The 19,197-nt window shown below is 64.4% G+C and overlaps 1 protein-coding gene across 2 annotated transcripts in view; it reads left to right on the top strand.

Annotated features, from left to right (window-relative positions):
* Positions 1-19,197, top strand: part of LOC123353502 (intercellular adhesion molecule 5-like) — a 34,937-nt gene that overhangs the window by 9,620 nt on the left and 6,120 nt on the right. The window contains exons 2-10 of one of the 2 annotated variants that reach the window (XM_044994624.1): positions 922-1,194; positions 1,855-1,907; positions 5,703-5,967; positions 9,188-9,460; positions 10,121-10,438; positions 13,366-13,647; positions 14,339-14,614; positions 16,005-16,247; positions 18,014-18,256. In XM_044994624.1, the coding sequence (XP_044850559.1) occupies positions 922-1,194; positions 1,855-1,907; positions 5,703-5,967; positions 9,188-9,460; positions 10,121-10,438; positions 13,366-13,647; positions 14,339-14,614; positions 16,005-16,247; positions 18,014-18,256 (2,226 nt within the window). The remainder of the gene's footprint in view (positions 1-921; positions 1,195-1,854; positions 1,908-5,702; positions 5,968-9,187; positions 9,461-10,120; positions 10,439-13,365; positions 13,648-14,338; positions 14,615-16,004; positions 16,248-18,013; positions 18,257-19,197) is intronic. The other variant, XM_044994623.1, reaches the window with a different exon arrangement.

Below are 19,197 nucleotides of genomic sequence, written 5' to 3'. Positions count from 1 at the left end.
AGGACTCCTGGGTTCTCTCCCCAGCTCTGGAAGGGGAGTGGGGGGCTGGGAGCCAGGACTCCTGGGTTCTCTCCCCAGCTCTGGAAGGGGAGTGGGGAGCTGGCAGCCAGGACTCCTGGGTTCTCTCCCCAGCGCTGGGAGTGGGGAGCTGGGAGCCAGGACTCCTGGGTTCTCTCCCCAGCTCTGGAAGAGGAGTGGGGGGCTGAGAGCCAGGACTCCTGGGCATGCCATGCATCTGACGAAGTGGGGATTCACCCGCGAAAGCTCATGCTCCAATATGTCTGTTAGTCTATAAGGTGCCACAGGACTCTGTTGCTTTTTACAGATCCAGACTAACAGGGCTCCCCTCTGATACAGGACTCCTGAGTTCTCTCCCCAGCCCTGGAAGGGGAGTGGGGGGCTGGCAGCCAGGACTCCTGGGTTCTCTCCCCAGCTCTGGAAGGGGAGTGGGGGGCTGGGAGCCAGGACTCCTGGGTTCTCTCCCCAGCTCTGGAAGGGGAGTGGGGGGCTGGCAGCCAGGACTCCTGGGTTCTCTCCCCAGCCCTGGAAGGGGAGTGGGGTCTAGTGGTTGGGGGGGGAACTCCTGGGTTCTCTCCCCAGCTCTGGGAGGCAGGTGGGGGCTCGTGATGGGGTCACTGGGAGTCAGGACTCTGAGCTGCCCTAGAACTTCAGGCAAGTCCCTTCTCTGCTCCGTGCCTCAGTTTCCCTGCTGGTGAAATGGGAACAATAATGTTTGCACAGTGCTTTGGGATCGTTGGGTGGAGGGCATTGGACCCCCGCAGCGTCGTTACTGTAACGAGGCTGAGCCGCCGCCCTGGGCATGGATTCGAAACGCCAGGGGAGGCTGCCCTGACCCCGGTGTCCTCCGGCACCTGGGAGCCCCCCTGAGGCTCAGCACAACAGGCGCGTTTGCCATTTCAGGGGCTGCAGAACAATCCTTTAACGTGAGCGTTTGGCCGGAAGACTCCGTGGTGGAGCACGGAGGCTCCATCTGGTTAAACTGCAGCCACACGTGCCGGGATCCTGGGGCCAGGGGTGGCCTTGAGACCTCGCTCACCAAAGCCAAAAATAAAAGTGGGCCCAGATGGATGGCCCAAGAGCTGGTCGGTATCCGGGAGTGGCTGTCGGCCCCTCAGTGCTATTTCAACTGCTACGGAAACGTAACATGTGCAGTTGCCCACATCACCACTTACCGTAAGTGACTCATGGAAGCAGGCTGCTGGGGGATGGTTACGGGGGCTCCAGGGGTTGACCGAGTCCTGTGTGGGGAATCCCAGATTCTTTCCTGGGAGGCAGGAGATGAGCCATCAGAGTAGAGACCCTCCCGGAGCAGATGGGGATCCTCGCGTAGTTCTGGGGAAAGAAGCTGGATCGGCTTCTCCAGAGACTCCGGACTCAGTTTAGCCTCGTAGCAGCACAAACTTTCCCCGCGTCCACAAACCCCATCGGATGGGACCCACCCCCAGGGCGAAAGGGGGGTTAGTCGCAGAGGCACACGCTGCCCTCAGTCTCACTATAGAGGTTGCTGACGGGATGCCTGCACTGGGCCCAGCATGAGGATGTTGTTTTGCATCGTGGGGATCTGTTCCGTTGGGAACCCACGTGGTCCCACCTTTCCCCTGCTACTGGAGTGACCTGTGGGGCCGGCCAGCCAGCACAAAGGTCCTACGTCCGTCAGCTGGCCTGGGGGTGTGATCAGGGCAGGGAGATGCAGCCAGCTGCAGGTGCTGTCTCTTGAACAGTGCAGACGATGCGGTGGGACAGGCTACAGGATTTGGCCATGCCCTGGTGGATCCCACCGCAGCCACCATGTTGGATTCCTGAAAGGCTGCCTGTGTCTTTGTGTCACTCCAGGGCCGCCGGAGCGGGTGGTGCTGGAGCCGCTCCCCGAGATGGAGCTGGGCCAGGCCTTGTGAAGGAGTAGGAAGCACAGACTGTCTGTGCGGGGGAGGGGAGAGCCAGAGGTTTAGGTGAGTGTCAGGAATTCAAACTGTGAGCTGAGCTTGGCCTGGGGGAGGGGAGGTGACACCTCTGGCCAGGGGAGACAAAGGAAGGAGGCGGAGGAGAGAGGAGGGGCCGGAGAGGACTGGGAGTCGAGAGTGGGCTGGAGAAGAGAGAGGAACAGGGAGACCGAGCTCTGATCCCCGGGGGGGGGCTGTGAGGCCCCCCAAGATGGACCGAACCGGGGGGGGATCTGGTTATCTGTGCCTGCAAGACCTGTGTTGGACGGTGTTCCTGTCGTCTAAATAAACCTTCTGCTTTACTGGATGGCTGAGAGTCCTGGTGAATCGTAGGGAGCCCGGGGGTGAAGGCCCTGGGTCCCCCACACTCCGTGACAACTGGTGGCAGCGGTGGGATCGGCGGCACCCCGTGGACGGCGCTTCCTGCAGTAAGTGACTGGGGAGCAGGAAAACGAAGGGGCGATTCACTCCTGGGCGAGTGTGACCAGAGAGCAGGACTTTGTAGTAACAGGGTCCCCCGGGGGATCACAGCGAGCGATCCCAGGGGCGGAGGAGTCTGCAGCTCGACCCTGGCAGAGAGGGGGTGACCTCAAAGACTGGCACACGAGGGGTCCCCCTGGAACCCGTGGGGAGCGGCGAGCACCCCGGCCTGCGAGCGGCCAGCAGGAAGATGTATTCCCAGAAGCGTAAGTGTGAGCTGGTGGAGCTGTGCAAGCAGGGGGGGCTGCGCCATGGGAAGCTCACCAAGGCCCAGCTGATTGCCCGGCTGGAGGAGAGAGATCGCAGGAATGAACCGGCCCCTGCCTCTGAGGGAAGCAGCCGGGCAGATGCAGCGCAGGCACCAGTGTCTGTACCCGCTGGGAGTGGCCAGTCGGCGGATGAGGGCTCCTCGAGACCCCCCACCCCTAGGCCTAGGGGGAGGAGGAGCCCAGCTACGGAGGGCACCGTGACCCCCCCGGCCAGCAGGGGATCGTCCCGGCGACGCTCGGCCTCCGTGGAGCGCAGGCGGCTGGAGTTGGAGAGAGAGATCAAACGGATGGAGATGGAGGAGCGTAAGGAGATGAGGGCATATGAGGAAAGACAAAGGCAACGTGAATACGAGGCGAGAGAGAAGGAGAAGCAACAGCAACATGAATTTGAGGACAGGGAGAAGCAGCGTGAATTCGAGGCGAGAGAGAAGGAGGAGCAGCGCAGACATGAGCTGGCCATGGCCCAGCTGAAAAGCAGGGAGGCCCCGGCTGCGGTGAGTGAGGGGGGGCCCAAGCCTACAAAGAGCTTCGATGCGAACTTCCTGGCCCCGCGTAAGGAGGGGGAGGACATAGACACCTTCCTGACGGCCTTTGAGAATGCCTGCGAGCTGCACCAGGTTGACCCTGCAGACAGGATCCGGCGCCTCACCCCCTTACTGGACTCCACCGCCGTGGAGGTGTACAGCCGAATGAGAGGGGCGGAGGCGGGGGACTACAACCTGTTCAAAGAGGCCCTGCTCCGCGAGTTTGGGCTGACCCCGGAGATGTACCGGAAGAGGTTCCGGGGTCAACGTAAGACCCGGGAGGTCACATACCTGCAACTGGTCAACCGGGCGCAGGGGTATGCCCGCAAGTGGACAGCCGGGGCCCAAACTAGAGAGGACCTGCTTGACCTAGTCGTACTGGAGCACCTGTATGCGCAGTGCCCGTCTGACCTGAAGCAGTGGCTGATGGACCGGAAGCCGGAGAGAACCCGCAGCATGCAGGCCGGCTGGCCGACCAATACATGGACAGTCGGGCGGGGGATGGCAGGGAGGAGTCTCGAAGGAGCAGGTCTGCCTCAACGCAGAGAGAGAGTCACCATGGGACCTCCCAGAAGGAGCCGAGGGAGAGCCCCCACCAAAGGGAAGCATCTGGCGTCAGGTCCAGCCGTCCCCCTCGAGGGGACCCACGAGACATGGGCTGCTATCAGTGTGGCCAGCCGGGCCACGTACGGGCCCAGTGCCCCAAGCTCCGGGACAAACTGAGCAGACCAACCCCACACTGGGTCAACTTGGTAGAGACCCAGCCGGATGAGGGGCAGCGGTCGCACGAAAGGGGGGTGGGCCGCATACCCCCTGCAAAGGAGGGAGGGGGGCCCCGGGTCGACCCCTCCGAGGGGCTGGATGCTCCCAGCCCTGAGTTTGGGGTTTACAGGGTGGGCACGGGACTACCCCTCCGGAGCGAGTGCCTTGTTCCCCTGGAGGTAGACGGGAAGGAGGTCACTGGGTACTGGGATACGGGCGCAGAGGTGACGCTGGCCCGGCCGCAGGTGGTGGGCTCAGATCGGATGGTGCCCAACACCTACCTGAACCTGAGGGGCGTAATCGGGACCCCATTCAAGGTGCCTGTCGCGAGGGTGCACCTAAAGTGGGGGGACAAGGAGGGCCTCAAGGACGTGGGGGTGCACCCACATTTGCCCACGGAGGTGTTAATGGGGGGGGACCTCGAGGACTGGCCAAGTAACACCCAGGGTACCCTGTCCGTGAACCGTAGTCAGGGTCGACGCAGGGCTCTGCACCCTGACCCCGGGGAAAGTACTTTGGCCGAGACACCGGACCCTGACCCGGTAGGGAGGGAACGCCCAGGGACAGGGCTCAGAGAGGCTGTGGCCCCAGACCCAGCCGGGGAGAGAGAGCAGATCCCCGTCCCTGCCCCAGCGGCTGAGTACCAGGCCGCGGTGCGGGAAGACCCCTCCTTGCGGAGGATAAGGGACCTGGCCAACCTTAGGGGGGGACAGACCATGGGACGAGGTGGCCGGAAAAGGTTCCTGTGGGAGAAGGGGCTCCTGTACCGAGAATGGGCTCCCCCAGGGAAGATGGAGTCAGGGGGGATCAGGAGGCAGCTGGTGGTACCCCAGGAGTATCGCCACCAGCTGCTGTGCCGGGCCCATGACATTCCCCCCTCAGGGCACCAGGGAGCCTGGCGTACCCAGCGGCGGCTGCTGCAGAACTATTACTGGCCTGGGGTCTTTGCCCATGTCCGGCAGCACTGCCGCTCCTGTGACTTCTGCCAGAGGGGGAGGAGGGCCCGGGACAGGGGGAAGATGGCTGTAAGGCCCGGGCCTCGCCCCGAGGAGCCTGTCCAGAGGGGGGCCAGGGTCAGAAGGGGGGCTCTGAACCGAGAGAACCCGAATCACAGCCCCCCAGACTGGAACGTGGGGAGAAGGCCCCAGCCCAGCGTGCACCCCAGGGGGACTGGGGTGGGGAGAGGGCGCGGGCGGCATAAGGTTGTAGGTGGGTCCGAACTTCCCCGGGTCACTGGCTGGAGTGACCCCGCTCAGTTCAGTCTCGGAGGGGGGAGAGGTGTGAAGGAGTAGGAAGCACAGACTGTCTGTGCGGGGGAGGGGAGAGCCAGAGGTTTAGGTGAGTGTCAGGAATTCAACTGTGAGCTGAGCTTGGCCTGGGGGAGGGGAGGTGACACCTCTGGCCAGGGGAGACAAAGGAAGGAGGCGGAGGAGAGAGGAGGGGCCGGAGAGGACTGGGAGTCGAGAGTGGGCTGGAGAAGAGAGAGGAGCAGGGAGACCGAGCTCTGATCCCCGGGGGGGGGCTGTGAGGCCCCCCAAGATGGACCGAACCGGGGGGGGATCTGGTTATCTGTGCCTGCAAGACCTGTGTTGGACTGTGTTCCTGTCGTCTAAATAAACCTTCTGCTTTACTGGATGGCTGAGAGTCCTGGTGAATCGTAGGGAGCCCGGGGGTGAAGGCCCTGGGTCCCCCACACTCCGTGACAGGCCTATAACCTGACGTGCCGGGTTCTGAACGTGGCTCCCGTCAAGCACCTCACCGTGACCCTCCGCCAGGGGGGACGGACCCTGCACACGGAGACCTTCCAGAACCGCACCGGGACCGGACCCGACAACGTCACAGTGACCCACGAGATCATCCCTCAGCGACGGGACCACGGGCAGGAGTTCGCCTGCCACGCAGCCCTGGACCTGAGGCCACACGGGCAGCTTTTGCAAAACTCCTCCCCTGCGGTGGAGCTCAGGGTTTTTGGTGAGTGCCAATTCATTAGCCCGGCCTCTCGGACAGGCCCTTTTGCGAGTGCGCGGTGCCGACACTCTGATCGAGAATCTGGTCCAAACCGCAGGGAAACGAGAACCAGACCCTTGGCTCACCTGCCTCCCCTCTGAGCCGCCTGCTCACGCTCTGACAGCTGCCGGGTCTGCGGGAATTATAATCCCGTTAGCGGGAGTCTATTAATAACTCTGTGACGAATCCCCAGCCGGCTCCTCGCCTTTGTATCTGAGCTCCGGGCTCTGGTGGAGCTGCAGTGGCTGCTTGACTCACCGCGTTTCTCCCGTGCCGGGGCGAGCGAGCTCAGAGCTCACCTGGGCGTTTTCAATCTGCTGCAAACCCTCTTCTCAGCGGGAGAGAGGAAGCACCAGCGCTTGCCCCTGGGCAGGACAAGCCGTTCACAGGAGGTGTCATTAACCCCCCTCTGCCCTGCTCAGCGGTGCAGTGCTGACGAGAACGGCCGCGCTGGGGCCCAGCAATGGTCCGGCCGGCCGGGGGGTCCCTGACGAGAACGGCCGCGCTGGGGCCCAGCAATGGTCCGTCCGGCCCGGGGTCCCAACGAGAACGGCCGCGCTGGGGCCCAGCAATGGTCCGTCCGGCCCGGGGTCCCGACGAGAACGGCCGCGCTGGGGCCCAGCAATGGTCCGTCCGGCCCGGGGGTCCCGACGAGAAGGGCCGCGCTGGGGCCCAGCAATGGTCCGTCCGGCCCGGGGGTCCCGACGAGAGCGGCCGCGCTGGGGCCCAGCAATGGTCCGTCCGGCCCGGGGTCCCGACGAGAACGGCCGCGCTGGGGCCCAGCAATGGTCCGTCCGGCCCGGGGGTCCCGACGAGAACGGCCGCGCTGGGGCCCAGCAATGGTCCGTCCGGCCCGGGGGTCCCGACGAGAACGGCCGCGCTGGGGCCCAGCAATGGTCCGTCCGGCCCGGGGGTCCCGACGAGAACGGCCGCGCTGGGGCCCAGCAATGGTCCGTCCCGCCCGGGGGTCCCGACGAGAGCGGCCGCGCTGGGGCCCAGCAATGGTCCGTCCGGCCCGGGGGTCCCGACGAGAACGGCCGCGCTGGGGCCCAGCAATGGTCCGTCCGGCCCGGGGGTCCCGACGAGAACGGCCGCGCTGGGGCCCAGCAATGGTCCGTCCGGCCCGGGGGTCCCGACGAGAACGGCCGCGCTGGGGCCCAGCAATGGTCCGTCCGGCCCGGGGTCCACTACGAGAACGACCGCGCTGGGGCCCAGCAATGGTCCGTCCCGCCCGGGGGTCCCGACGAGAACGGCCGCGCTGGGGCCCAGCAATGGTCCGTCCGGCCCGGGGGGCCCGACGAGAACGGCCGCGCTGGGGCCCAGCAATGGTCCGTCCCGCCCGGGGGTCCCGACGAGAACGGCCGCGCTGGGGCCCAGCAATGGTCCGTCCAGCTCAGGGTCGTGTCTCTGACAGCGGCTGGTGCCAGGGGGCTTCAGAGGAAATGAATAGACCAGGTCAGTTCTCGAGTCTCCCTCCCATGTCGTCCAGTCTCAGCTTCTGGCAGCTGGAGGTTTAGGGAGCCTCAGAGCATGGGGTTGTGTCCCTGCCCATCCTGGCTAACAGCCACTGATGGACCCATCCCCCAGGAACTTACCTAACTTTGTTTTGATCCCAGTTATTCTTTTGGCCTTCCCGACATCCCCTGGCAGGGAGTTCCACAGGTTGTCTGTGCGTTGTGTGAAGTGGAACTTCCCTGTGTTTGTTTTTAAACCTTCCGCCAGGAATGTCCCTGGGTGGCCTCCAGCTCGTGTTACGTGACAGGCTGGGAGCTCTCGAGGCAGCCAGCTTTGGAGGAGGGGTCAGGTTTTCTCAGTGGGACGATGTTGAAATTGGAAGTTCTCAGGCCCAGATCCCGATCCTACTGCAGCTCTAAGGGCAGATCCTCAGCCGCTCTGTGACTGTCAGGCCCCTGGGTGGCCTCCCAAGTTGAACACCCACAATCACTAGTGGTGTTTGAAAAGCTTGGCCTTAATGTGTGAAAGTGAGCAGGGAGGGGAGGGGAGGGCTGGGAGCCAGGACTCCTGGGTTCTATCCCTGGCTCTGGGAGGGGAGCGGGGTCTGGTGGGTTAGAGCAGGGGGGGCTGGGAGCCAGGACTCCTGGGTTCTCTCCCCAGCTCTGGGAGGGGAGTGGGGGTGGGGGGGTTAGAATGGGCGGGGGGGCTGGGAGCCAGGACTCCTGGGTTCTCTCCAGGCACGTGGAGGGGAGCGGGGTCTGGTGGGTTAGAGCAGGGGGGGCTGGGAGCCAGGACTCCAGGGTTCTCTCCCCGGCTCTGGAAGGGGAGTGGGGGTGGGGGGGTTAGAATGGGCGGGGGGGCTGGGAGCCAGGACTCCTGGGTTCTCTCACGAGCGCTGGGAGGGGAGTGGGGGCTGGTGGGTTAGAGTGGGTAGTGGGGCTGGGAGCCAGGACTCCTGGGTTCTCTCACGAGCGCTGGGAGGGGAGTGGGGGGCTGGCAGCCAGGACTCCTGGGTTCTCTCCCCAGCGCTGGGAGGGGAGTGGGGGGCTGGCAGCCAGGACTCCTGGGTTCTCTCCCCAGCGCTGGGAGGGGAGTGGGGGGCTGGGAGCCAGGACTCCTGGTTTCTCTCCCCAGCGCTGGAAGGGGAGTGGGGGGCTGGGAGCCAGGACTCCTGGGTTCTCTCCCCAGCTCTGGAAGGGGAGTGGGGGGCTGGCAGCCAGGACTCCTGGGTTCTCTCCCCAGCTCTGGAAGGGGAGTGGGGGGCTGGGAGCCAGGACTCCTGGGTTCTCTCCCCAGCTCTGGAAGGGGAGTGGGGGGCTGGCAGCCAGGACTCCTGGGTTCTCTCCCCAGCCCTGGAAGGGGAGTGGGGTCTAGTGGTTGGGGGGGAACTCCTGGGTTCTCTCCCCAGCTCTGGGAGGCAGGTGGGGGCTCGTGATGGGGTCACTGGGAGTCAGGACTCTGAGCTGCCCTAGAACTTCAGGCAAGTCCCTTCTCTGCTCCGTGCCTCAGTTTCCCTGCTGGTGAAATGGGAACAATAATGTTTGCACAGTGCTTTGGGATCGTTGGGTGGAGGGCATTGGACCCCCGCAGCGTCGTTACTGTAACGAGGCTGAGCCGCCGCCCTGGGCATGGATTCGAAACGCCAGGGGAGGCTGCCCTGACCCCGGTGTCCTCCGGCACCTGGGAGCCCCCCTGAGGCTCAGCACAACAGGCGCGTTTGCCATTTCAGGGGCTGCAGAACAATCCTTTAACGTGAGCGTTTGGCCGGAAGACTCCGTGGTGGAGCACGGAGGCTCCATCTGGTTAAACTGCAGCCACACGTGCCGGGATCCTGGGGCCAGGGGTGGCCTTGAGACCTCGCTCACCAAAGCCAAAAATAAAAGTGGGCCCAGATGGATGGCCCAAGAGCTGGTCGGTATCCGGGAGTGGCTGTCGGCCCCTCAGTGCTATTTCAACTGCTACGGAAACGTAACATGTGCAGTTGCCCACATCACCACTTACCGTAAGTGACTCATGGAAGCAGGCTGCTGGGGGATGGTTACGGGGGCTCCAGGGGTTGACCGAGTCCTGTGTGGGGAATCCCAGATTCTTTCCTGGGAGGCAGGAGATGAGCCATCAGAGTAGAGACCCTCCCGGAGCAGATGGGGATCCTCGCGTAGTTCTGGGGAAAGAAGCTGGATCGGCTTCTCCAGAGACTCCGGACTCAGTTTAGCCTCGTAGCAGCACAAACTTTCCCCGCGTCCACAAACCCCATCGGATGGGACCCACCCCCAGGGCGACAGGGGGGTTAGTCGCAGAGGCACAGGCTGCCCTCAGTCTCGCTATAGAGGTTGCTGACGGGATGCCTGCACTGGGCCCAGCATGAGGATGTTGTTTTGCATCGTGGGGATCCGTTCCGTTGGGAACCCACGTGGTCCCACCTTTCCCCTGCTACTGGAGTGACCTGTGGGGCCGGCCAGCCAGCACAAAGGTCCTACGTCCGTCAGCTGGCCTGGGGGTGTGATCAGGGCAGGCAGATGCAGCCAGCTGCAGGTGCTGTCTCTTGAACAGTGCAGACGATGCGGTGGGACAGGCTGCAGGATTTGGCCATGCCCTGGTGGATCCCACCGCAGCCACCATGTTGGATTCCTGAAAGGCTGCCTGTGTCTTTGTGTCACTCCAGGGCCGCCGGAGCGGGTGGTGCTGGAGCCGCTCCCCGAGATGGAGCTGGGCCAGGCCTATAACCTGACGTGCCGGGTTCTGAACGTGGCTCCCGTCAAGCACCTCACCGTGACCCTCCGCCAGGGGGGACGGACCCTGCACACGGAGACCTTCCAGAACCGCACCGGGACCGGACCCGACAACGTCACAGTGACCCACGAGATCATCCCTCAGCGACGGGACCACGGGCAGGAGTTCGCCTGCCACGCAGCCCTGGACCTGAGGCCACACGGGCAGCTTTTGCAAAACTCCTCCCCTGCGGTGGAGCTCAGGGTTTTTGGTGAGTGCCAATTCATTAGCCCGGCCTCTCGGACAGGCCCTTTTGCGAGTGCGCGGTGCTGACACTCTGATCGAGAATCTGGTCCAAACCGCAGGGAAACGAGAACCAGACCCTTGGCTCACCTGCCTCCCCTCTGAGCCGCCCGCTCACGCTCTGACAGCTGCCGGGTCTGCGGGAATTATAATCCCGTTAGCGGGAGTCTATTAATAACTCTGTGACGAATCCCCAGCCGGCTCCTCGCCTTTGTATCTGAGCTCCGGGCTCTGGTGGAGCTGCAGTGGCTGCTTGACTCACCGCGTTTCTCCCGTGCCGGGGCGAGCGAGCTCAGAGCTCACCTGGGCGTTTTCAATCTGCTGCAAACCCTCTTCTCAGCGGGAGAGAGGAAGCACCAGCGCTTGCCCCTGGGCAGGACAAGGCGTTCACAGGAGGTGTCATTAACCCCCCTCTGCCCTGCTCAGCGGTGCAGTGCTGACGAGAGCGGCCGCGCTGGGTCCCAGCAATGGTCCGTCCAGCCGGGGGGTCCTGACGAGAGCGGCCGCGCTGGGTCCCAGCAATGGTCCGTCCCGCCCGGGGGTCCCGACAAGAACGGCCGCGCTGGGTCCCAGCAATGGTCCGTCCCGCCCGGGGGTCCCGACGAGAACGGCCGCGCTGGGTCCCAGCAATGGTCCGTCCAGCCGGGGGGTCCTGACGAGAGCGGCCGCGCTGGGTCCCAGCAATGGTCCGTCCCGCCCGGGGGTCCCGACAAGAACGGCCGCGCTGGGTCCCAGCAATGGTCCGTCCCGCCCGGGGGTCCCGACGAGAACGGCCGCGCTGGGGCCCAGCAATGGTCCGTCCGGCCCGGGGGCCCCGACGAGAACGGCCGCGCTGGGGCCCAGAAATGGTCCGTCCAGCCCGGGGGTCCCGACGAGAGCGGCCGCGCTGGGTCCCAGCAATGGTCCGTCCAGCCAGGGGGTCCCGACGAGAGCGGCCGCGCTGGGGCCCAGCAATGGTCCGTCCGGCCCAGGGGTCCCGACGAGAGCGGCCACGCTGGGGCCCAGCAATGGTCCGTCCGGCCCAGGGGTCCCGACGAGAGCGGCCACGCTGGGGCCCAGCAATGGTCCGTCCGGCCCGGGGGTCCCGACGAGAACGGCCGCTCTGGGGCCCAGCAATGGTCCGTCCGGCCCGGGGGTCCCGACGAGAACGGCCGCGCTGGGGCCCAGCAATGGTCCGTCCGGCCCGGGGGTCCCGACGAGAGCGGCCGCGCTGGGGCCCAGCAATGGTCCGTCCGGCCCGGGGGTCCCGACGAGAACGGCCGCGCTGGGGCCCAGCAATGGTCCGTCCATCCCGGGGGCCCTGACGAGAACGGCCGCGCTGGGTCCCAGCAATGGTCCGTCCGGCCCGGGGGTCCCGACGAGAACGGCCGCGCTGGGTCCCAGCAATGGTCCGTCCGGCCCGGGGGTCCCGACGAGAACGGCCGCGCTGGGGCCCAGCAATGGTCCGTCCGGCCCGGGGGTCCCGATGAGAGCGGCCGCGCTGGGGCCCAGCAATGGTCCGTCCAGCTCAGGGTCGTGTCTCTGACAGCAGCTGGTGCCAGGGGGCTTCAGAGGAAGTGAACAAACCAGGGCAGTTCTCGAGTCCCCTCCCCTGTCGTCCAGTCTCAGGTTCTGGCAGCTGGAGGTTTAGGGAGCCTCAGAGCATGGGGTTGTGTCCCTGCCCGTCCTGGCTAACAGCCACTGATGGACCCATCCCCCAGGAACTTACCTAACTTTGTTTTGATCCCAGTTATTCTTTTGGCCTTCCCGACATCCCCTGGCAGGGAGTTCCACAGGTTGTCTGTGCGATGTGTGAAGTGGAACTTCACTGTGTTTGTTTTTAAACCTTCCGCCAGGAATGTCCCTGGGTGGCCTCCAGCTCGTGTTACGTGACAGGCTGGGAGCTCTCGAGGCAGCCAGCTTTGGAGGAGGGGTCAGGTTGTCTCAGTGGGACGATGTTGAAATTGGAAGTTCTCAGGCCCAGATTCCGATCCTACCGCAGCTCTAAGCACAGATCCTCAGCTGTTCTGTGACTGTCAGGCCCCTGGGTGGCCTCCCAAGTTGAACACCCACAATCACTAGTGGTGTTTGAAAAGCTTGGCCTTAATGTGTGAAAGTGAGCCGGGAGGGGGAGGGCTGGGAGCCAGGACTCCTGGGTTCTATCCCTGGCTCTGGGAGGGGAGTGGGGTCTGGTGGGTTAGAGCAGGCGGGGGCTGGGAGCCAGGACTCCTGGGTTCTCTCCCCAGCTCTGGGAGGGGAGTGGGGGCTGGGAGCCAGGACTCCTGGGTTCTCTCCCCAGCTCTGGGAGGGGAGTGGGGGCGGGGGGGTTAGAATGGGCGGGGGGGCTGGGAGTCAGGACTCCTGGGTTCTCTCTAGGAGGGGAGTGGAGGCCAGTGGTTAAAGCAGGGCAGGAACTGGGTGTCAGGACTCCTAGGTTCAGTTCTCTGCTCTGCAACTCGCTGACTGTGTTAGCTGGGGTGGGTCATTTCCCCTCTCTGCACCTCCTGGGGCAGGGGCGAGGTGAGAATGGCAGAAGGTTTGTAGAACACAGTGAGGCCTCGTGTCATTGTGTCCGGATTCAGAACTGGAGCCTGGGAGGACGTGAGACGCTCTCACAACAGCCACTGGCTGCATTACAACTGGGTGGATCACGGTACTGCCTGGAGACCCCGACTGAGATGGGGGCCCCCGCAGGGCAGGCGCTGCCTAGCCCTGGAGGGTCCTTACCCCAAGGATTTCACAGTCCAACTAGACAGAGGGTGGGAGGGGAAACAGAGGCAGAGAAAAGGGAAGGATTTGCCCAAGGCTGGCGGCCAAGCCGGGAATAGAACCCAGGTGTCCTGAGTTCTGTGTACTTGGCCACATGCCTCTGAATGCTTCGTTAATGCCCACGATGGTTTTTCTCGCCCGCTGCAGATCTCCCGGAGGAGCCCCAGCTCCAAACCTCCCTCTATATCGAGGTGGGCACCAGGGCGCCCGCCCGCTGTGCGGTGGCCAGGGTGTTCCCCGCCGTGGGCGAGGCCCGGTTCACCCTGTCCTTCGGGGGAGAGAGCCTGGAAATCACCGTCACCACGTCGGGCGACACGGCCACCGCCCTGGGCGAGGTTTGGTCCCCGTCCCCGGGACAGCACCAGCTGAGCTGCACCGTGACCGTGGGGCCCGTGTCCAGATCCGCAGGGCGGAGCGTTCTCGTTTACAGTGAGTGTCTGGATTATTCCCCCCGGGGTGTGGGCAGCGCTGGCGCCGATCCTGCAAAGAGCTGCATGCTGGGCAGCCCTGGCCCTCCTCTGCCCCCTCTCTGCCGATCAGCCCCGTGTCCAGCTCCAAGCACGGAGCACAGCGGAGCTGAGCCAGCCAGGGCTCTGTTCTGCAGAGTCGCTCTCCCTGCCTGCCATGCGCGGGACTTCCCCTGGCTAATGGGAACTGCGTCGATTGCCAGCTGATCCTGGGGGGAGCAGGGCTCTTGTCCCAGAACCAGCGGGGACCCGCCCGGTGCCTGGCACACGCTCACACCGAGGGCAGAGCCAAGCCGGGGTGATTTTTATTAGAACCAAGGATAATGCCCGAAAAGCCCCAACCCACACAACCAGCTGGGGCTCGCCCTGCCCCCCTTCCTGGAGGACCTGGTGGCGAGAGACGAAGGCCCAGGACAAGCCGAATGAGTCCGATGGGCCAGGGTCCCAGCTCTCCCGCTCCAACCTGCTAGACCCTGCGCGCTCTCCTGGCGCTGGCGAGAGAACCCAGGAGTCCGGGTTTCCAGCCCCTGCTCACACCGCACCAGCCTGGCGCTATAACCCAGGCCTCCCCGGACTAGCGGAAATTGGGTTTCTTTGCAGCAGTGACGTCAGTCCCGTGTGAAAAATCATCGCTCTGCCTCTGTCCCCTGCAGGTTTCCCTCAGCCCGTCCTGGAGATCGACCAGCCACAGGCCCTCGTGAACAGGAACGTGAGCGTCACGTGCAGTGCCCCTGCCTCCCAGCCCCCCGGCACTACCCTACAGCTCAGAGACTCCGAGCAAACCCTGGTGTCCGGGCGCCAGCCCCACCTGCAGCTCACGCTGACCACCCGCAAGGGGGACAACGGGAGACAATTCACGTGTGAAGGGAACCTCACCCTGGGCAGCCGTTCCCTCGTAAAGAACACGTCCGCCCAGCTCATCGTCCTCTGTGAGTCGGGAGCGGGGCACAGACCCCGTCTCTTCGTGCCCCTGCACGTCCCGTGGTTACTGACCCCAGGGCGTCTTACGCCCTCCTGCCGGGGCCCTGGGACGGCAGCGCTGGAACATCTCAAAACCTTCAGTGCCTCTATCCTCATGCACCCCTCTGAGGCAGGGCTGTGCCATTATCCCCGGGGGTAGCTGGGGAAACTGAGGCACGGGAAGCCTGGCAGAGGAGGGAGTTGGGTCCCTAACCATTGTGCCATCCAGCTGCCTGGTTGTCCGCCCATCTCTGCTCTGCCTGACTGGCAGCCTCAGCAGGGGAACCCAGCAAATCGCTGTGAAACGCAGCCGAGCCCATTGCTGTTGCACCCCCCGGGCTTCGTTACAAACCCTCGTTAACAGAAATTAATAGGGACAGAGAGAGAGATGCTGGCAGACAAACCCATTTGCATTTTCCCATCGGCCAGAGAGGACGCACAAGCGTCTGATGATACAGAATGGAGTCGAGAGCGAGCCGAAGGAGGGGAGTCTATTGGTTGGGGGAGGGGCTGGGAGTCAGGACTCCTGGGTTCTATCCCAGTTCCAGGAGAGGATTGGGCTCTGGTGGGTTAGAGGAAGGGGGCTGGGAGCCAGGATTCCTAGCCTGTTCCCAGCTCTGCTACAGACTCTGGGTGGCCTCGGGCACATCTCTTCCCCTTTCTGTGCCTCAGTTTCCCGGTGTCGACTGCAATCATTGAGGTGGCCCCAGGCCAGGCCTCCTGCAGAAAGCCCCGGCTGGAAGGTGGGAGCTGGGGCACGAGGGATTGTTCTTGGCCACAGCCCAGCATGCGAGGCCTCTGTCTCTGCGAAGCACTTAAGGACGTGCCAAAGCTTTAGCGTGTGAGCCGGTCCCGTGGCCCAGGGCAGGCGCCGAGACGGGCGGGCGCTGACGTCCATCCCCGTGTGGCACGGCGCTAGAGCCCATGCGTCACTTCTCAGCACGTGCGCCAGGGCTGCGCTGTGTGGGGGCTGCAGTCCCAGGCCTGGAGCTCTCGCCCCTCCACCCACCCACCCACTGCCCTGCCGCTGGGGCCCTCCGGGCGCAACCAGGCCAGTGACCCAGGACATTGATCCTCCTGCCACCCCGGGAGAGAGCAGAGCGTCACGGGCAGCGACTCGAGTTCCGGCCCTGCACGTTCGGAGGAGCCCGAAACGGACGCGGCTTGAGGGGAGCTGCAGGGCCGGCGGGAGCCCAGCACCAGCTGTGGGGTGCGACTGAGACGCGGCCCCGCGGCGAGAGGGGACTGGACAGATCAGGCCGTTCAGACGGAGCAAAGGCGTCCTGGGCATCTCGCTCAGCCCTGCCGACGGGCGTTTTAACCCTTCCCACGCCAGCCTTATTCTTCTCTCTGTTCCAGACCAGCCTACGCTGGACGAGTCTGGCTGCCCAAGTCACCAGACGTGGCTCGAGGGGACCCCGCAGCAGCTGGCCTGTGAAGCCGACGGAAACCCGACCCCGGAGGTCTCCTGCAGCAAGGACAGCCAGGTGCACGGCCCCGGCGCTGTGCAGAACGTCACGAGAGGTCACGCGGGCGTCTATCGCTGCAGCGCCGCCAACGCGCACGGGACGGCCGGCAGGAACGTGACAATCCATGTGGAATGTGAGGGCAGGAGCGCAGCCGGTGGGGAGCTGAGGGCCCCACAGAGCTGGGCTCCCCGGTGTCGGGTGCTGGCGGCTTCCGGTGCTTGACTAGAAGTGACGCAGCCCCAGCAAACGCAGGACGGGTCAGACGAAGGGGGAGTGTGCGATTGCCAAGATTCCCCTTTGCTTGGGGGACTGACTGGCTTGGGGTGTGGGGAATGGGACATGGGGCCTGTCCCCCCCAGGGGGTGCCAGGCCTGACCCGCCCCAGGACTGGGAATGGGACACGGGGCCTGTCCCCTCCAGGGGGTGCCGGGCCTGACCCACCCCGGGACTGGGAATGGGACACGGGGCCTGTCCCCTTGTCACGGAGTCCCCGGGCGCTGCTCTGGAGTTGCTCCCCACCAAGCCAGGCAGGACTCTGGGAGCCTCCTCTCCCTCGGAGCAGCCTGTCTGCAGGGCAAGAAGCTCCCACGGCTTCACCTCCTGGGTCTCTCCTTGGAGCATTCAGCCTCCTCTGCCCCCCCGTGCGCTTCCCGCAGCGAGTCCACCCAGGCGGGGTCCTGGGGGGGCCACAGGATCCTGCCCCCCCACTGCGCAGTCAGACGGGACTCTCAGCCAGCCAGTAACACAGAGGTTTATTCGATGACAGGAACAGGGGCTAACACAGAGCTTGTAGGTACAGAGAACCGGACCCCGCGGCCGGGTCCATTCTGGGGGGCAGTGAGCCAGACCCCCACGTCTGCCCTCACTCCTCGTCCCCAGCCAGCCCCAAACTGAAACCCCCTCCAGCCCCTCCTCTCTGGGCTGAGTCTCTTTCCCAGGCCAGGAGGTCACCTGATCTCTCTGGCTCCCCCACCTTTAGCATCCCCTGGCAGGGGGGAAGGGCCGGGCTATTAGTTGCCGGGAGACAGAGGGTCGGCCATAACTGAGGCCCCCCCCACAGTATTCAGAGGGAACATTAAAACCAGCCCCACTTCATCACATCTCTCCCCCCTTCGAGACCGAACTGAGCGAGGTCACTTTAGCCAGTGACCTGGGGAAGTTCGAACCCACCAACGTTCCCATGGATGCCCCAGCATCTCTCCCATTCCTTGGTGGGAGTTACACCAGGACCTTCCCGTTTCACACCCTCCCGTGGGTCTGTTGTGCTTGATGGCGCTTGCAGGCCGCATGTGGGAAGGGTTATGCAGCCTGTGCCCCCTTTGCCACCCCAATACCCCTGGGGTTCAAGCTGGGATTGGGTCTTTTCCCAGCGCTCCAGGTTGGAGGGCTGCAGTTCGGGCTCTCTGGGTTAAGAGCCCCCAGCTGGACCTTGGCCCCCCTCTGAACAGGTGTCTCTGTCCCCCTCAGCTTGTCTAGAATCTCCCCAGGCCTAGGCATGGGGTCGGCATCAGACACTAAGCTTCCGATAGTCCCCACAGAGCCAGCTCATCCTGTCTCCCTTGGGGACCAGCCCCACGGGTGAGGCCCATGGGATGTTGAACGGCTGGATCCCATCTGAAGCCAGCAGGTCCCTGACCTCTCTCCAGGTTCTGGGCTGCTTCCCCAGTGACTCTGAACGGGGAACCCCTGATGGGGAGATTGGCTCCCACCTCAGGGAAGAGATCCCCCAGGGGGTCTGCCCCCTTCTCCTCCCAATCCTCCCCTTCCAGGTCCTGGGGTCCCCTCACTCTCCCCCTATACAGCAGCTCGAAAGGGAAGAACCCTGTGGATTCCTGGGGCACCACCAGCTGCCTCCCGATTCCCCTTGGGGAGCCCATTCCCTTGTTCTCTGCCTTCCAGACAAGCCCACCATGGACGAGTCCAGCTGCCCCAGTACCCAGGTGTGGCTGGAGGGGACCCTGCACACCCTGGCCTGTGAGGCGGACGGGATCCCCGTCCCCCGCGTCCCGTGCACCAAGGAGGGAGCAGCTGACGAGTTTGGCGGCGAGCGGAACGTGAGCAGGAACGACTCCGGCACCTACCACTGCACGGCCACGAACCGCCTCGGGTCAATGAAGAGGAGGGTCACCGTGCGGGTGGAATGTGAGTCTCCATTGTGCGCCGGCCTTGCACTACGCTGCCCGGGCCTGGCTCACCCTACGTGTGACCCTCAGGCTGTGCTGGCAGCATAGGGGGTGGGAACGGCTCCCAGAGAATCCCCCACCCAGACGGGTGCTGAGCTGGCATAAAGACCCTGCTCCCAGCCGGTCCCTGGCCTGTGCTCCGCAGGCGGTCAGACTAGGTGATCCCGTCTGGCCTTGGAATCTGTGAATCTGGCGCGTGGCTGGAGCCCACGGCCGTACGGTCTCTGCTGCTCCCCAGGGCCCACAGGGTGCAGAGTGTGAGTTAGAGCAGCCCCAAGGCTGCTCTGATTCACCCTGTGGGCTGGGCGAGAGCCCTGCATGACCCCAGAAGACAGGCAACACAAATGGCTCCTGTTGCTATTGCCACACTATTACGGCAGAGCCTATGGGCCCCAGCCATGGAGCAGGACCCCCCCCCGGGTGCTGGGAGCTGTACATTATTTGTTAGGTGAATTACGGTAGTGCCCAGGTGCTCCAGTCTTGGCTCAGGGCCCCACGGCGCTAGGCGCTGTACATTATTCGTTAGGTGAATTACAGCAGGGCCCCACGGCGCTAGGGGCTGCACAGACACAGAACGGAGTAACAGCCCCTGCCCCAGCGAGCTCACAGTCTCTCGGTCCCTGCTAGAAGCGCAGGAACGGAGCCCAGCGTGTGTAAAGTTCAGCTGCTCTGATTTTGCGCTAGTCCAAGCACAGCTGGGGGAAGCTGACCCTGGACATTCCTAAACGAGCCCAGCCCCCGCGCCCCGCCCCGTGGTACTAATTGCCCCGGAAATGACTGACCGTGAAAGAACATTCAGAGTCTCACGGACTCGCTGCTGTTGGCTCCATTTACTGGCCCCCTCGTCTGCTCTCCCCCCGATTCCCCTGCGCCGGGCCTGGCTCGCGAACGTTAGCCGGG

Source organism: Mauremys mutica, chromosome 20 (assembly GCF_020497125.1).
Source record: "Mauremys mutica isolate MM-2020 ecotype Southern chromosome 20, ASM2049712v1, whole genome shotgun sequence".
Lineage (NCBI taxonomy): Eukaryota > Metazoa > Chordata > Testudines > Geoemydidae > Mauremys > Mauremys mutica.
Note: the sequence above shows the minus strand (reverse complement) of the source record. Positions and strands in the feature narration are given on the sequence as shown.